This window comes from Condylura cristata, unplaced genomic scaffold (genome assembly GCF_000260355.1).
Source record: "Condylura cristata isolate star-nosed mole 26May11 unplaced genomic scaffold, ConCri1.0 scaffold00012, whole genome shotgun sequence".
Lineage (NCBI taxonomy): Eukaryota > Metazoa > Chordata > Mammalia > Eulipotyphla > Talpidae > Condylura > Condylura cristata.
The window spans coordinates 36,395,079-36,397,693 of NW_004567113.1; the positions used below are offsets into that span (position 1 = coordinate 36,395,079).

Consider the following 2,615-nt stretch of genomic DNA (forward strand, 5'->3'; position numbering starts at 1 on the left):
GGAAAGAGCCAAGTTTATTATGAGGACTATATGCTCTAGAGACCTCAGACAAGGCATCTCATAGGAGGCTTTTTCATAAAACTAGGCTCTGCTGGTAGTAAGGAGGCCAGTTTGGAGGCAGGCGTTGAGCTGTGCACATCTCCCCACTCCAGCCACCTTCTCCATACCCATCTTTTATTTCATTTTTCCACTTGGCTGAGCCATCCAGAGCCTTTTCAATGTATAAAATGGAATATTCTTACCTCAATTCCTCTGCCTACGAGTCCTGTATGGCTGGGATGGACACCTCGAGCCTGGCTTCAGCCTATGCTGACTTCAGTTCCTGCAGCCAGGCCAGTGGCTTCCAGTATAACCCGATAAGGACCACTTTTGGGGCCACGTCCGGTTGCCCGTCCCTCACGCCGGGATCCTGCAGCCTCGGCACCCTCAGGGACCACCAGAGCAGTCCGTACGCCGCAGGTAAGGACCGCCAGCTTTCTCAGCGGTGGAAGCCGCCTTTCCGCTCGTATATAGGAAGCCTTGATTGCATTTGAAAATGGAAATGTGTTTAGTATTTACCAAACGAAATTTGCTTACACAAATGAAAGAATTTATCACGTTAGAAGCGATTGCAGGGAGGGGTAATTCACTTACAGGGTTACACTATCCTAGTCACACCCGAACCGCCAACAAAATTATCTTAAGCTGCCAAAATGATAGGCATAATTTATTTACTTTGCGATGAGACGTAAAGCTTAGAAAATAATTAAATAACAAAGAGTAAAGCTCATTACTGGCAGTGTCTCTTTTTTTAAGAGCCGACAGCGACTCACACCTCTTTGACTGGTCATTTTTACGATTATTTCTTTAATTTGGTATTTTTTGCAGCACTTTTCCCCAACTTTTGGGCTGGGTCGACTTCTGAGAATTGAAAAGTTCCAACTGTGGGATTGTTTGGTCATTTCTTCTCTGGATCCGTGACATTCCGACTGAGGTTTTTAGATATTTTCCCTCTCTCATTTTTTCTCCCAGGAGGGACCCCTCCAAAGCTCGCGACTCTGTTTCCGTGGATAACTGATTTACTCGGTTTCTCTGCAGCTCCGCTCAGCCACTCTCCCGAGCCGTGTCGGCGTTGGCTCTGGTGCCACCTGACCTTGGAGTCCCCACATTCCGACTCCGCGGCCTGCACGCTCCGGACCGACATTTTGCTCACCCTGTGTTCTTCTGTTTTCCCAGTTCCTTACAAACTCTTCACCGACCACGGCGGCCTCAACGAGAAGCGCAAACAGCGGCGCATCCGCACCACTTTCACAAGTGCACAGCTCAAAGAGCTGGAGAGGGTTTTCGCGGAGACGCATTACCCAGACATCTACACCCGGGAGGAGCTGGCGCTTAAGATTGACCTCACCGAGGCGCGGGTGCAGGTAAGCGCGCCCCGGAACCAAGCCGGCTACTCCGCGCGGGGTCCGGCTGCGGTGCAGTGAGGGACTAGCGGGGAGAGGGTACTACTGCTGCAGGTTCCAGAGACAAGGGCCAGGGACCCCGGGCTGAACTAAGAGACCAAGTTGGGAGTGGCTGTGCGCGCTAGGAAGGGTGAGGGGAGCGCGTTCTTGGCTATATGATCAAAGGTTTCCCACCTGGATAGAGAAGCAGAGGCATTGGTGGGCCTTGAGATGTGAATAAGAGAGGTTTTTCGGGGTCAGGAAGTGTCTTAGGAGTGCAGACCTTGTTCCTAATTATAAAATGGGGGCGGGGGCGGATGTTTGTCAAATGCCTCGGTTAAAGCGCTTTTAACTCGGAGCCGCGGCGCATAGAAGCATTTCTTGGAAACTTTAACTTAGCCCAGATTTGCAAAGGGGTTGGACTCCATGAAGGTCAAGAACCACGGTTAATCTTCCATGCACAGAGGTGCTCTCTAGCTGGCCTTAGTTCCTCGCCAGGTGAGCCCCCAGTGGAGGAGCGGTGCGCACGGTCGGAAGCTCCTCTGGGTCCAAAGGTCAGGTTGCATAGCAGGCACCAAACTCACGCCTCCTCCCCTCTTTGTATCAATTAGAGTTTAACTTTTGACCTGAGGCCTTGGGGGTCGATGGCGACATTGGGATAGCTCCTGAAACAGGCTACGCAAAGCCCGCCAAAAGGGGGGTTTCCATTTCAGGGACTTTTGGGGGGAATCTGCGGCCTTACCTTTCTGCAAACTGCCATCTCCCTGGCATACCCTGGTCTACCTAAAAAAGTTTCTCGGGAAATGCACCTGCGAATGGGCGGACAGGCACTGTGGGTGGGGATAACGGCGGCGAGTGGAATTGAAAACAAGCTGAAGTGAACGTGGGTCGTCCTAACCCGCAGTTTTCTTTACTCTTCTCTCCCTTCTCGCGCTGCTGCCCTGCCGCTCCTCCCCTCCCCGGCCAGGTGTGGTTTCAGAACCGCCGCGCCAAATTCCGCAAGCAGGAGCGCGCGGCGGCGGCGGCCGCGGCGGCGGCCAAGAACGGCTCCTCTGGGAAGAAGTCCGACTCGTCCCGGGACGACGAGAGCAAAGAGGCCAAGAGCACTGACCCGGACAGCACTGGCGGCCCGGGCCCCAACCCCAACCCCACTCCCAGCTGCGGGGCGAGCGGCGGCGGTGGCGGGCCCAGCCC

At 53.9% G+C, this 2,615-nt stretch overlaps 1 protein-coding gene across 1 annotated transcript in view; it reads left to right on the top strand.

Annotated features, from left to right (window-relative positions):
- Nucleotides 1–218: 218 nt before the first annotated feature.
- Nucleotides 219–2,615, top strand: part of PHOX2B (paired-like homeobox 2b) — a 3,751-nt gene continuing 1,354 nt past the window's right edge. Inside the window, exons 1-3 of the mRNA XM_004681486.1 lie at nt 219–459; nt 1,216–1,403; nt 2,389–2,611. Coding sequence (XP_004681543.1) covers nt 219–459; nt 1,216–1,403; nt 2,389–2,611 — 652 coding nt within the window. The remainder of the gene's footprint in view (nt 460–1,215; nt 1,404–2,388; nt 2,612–2,615) is intronic.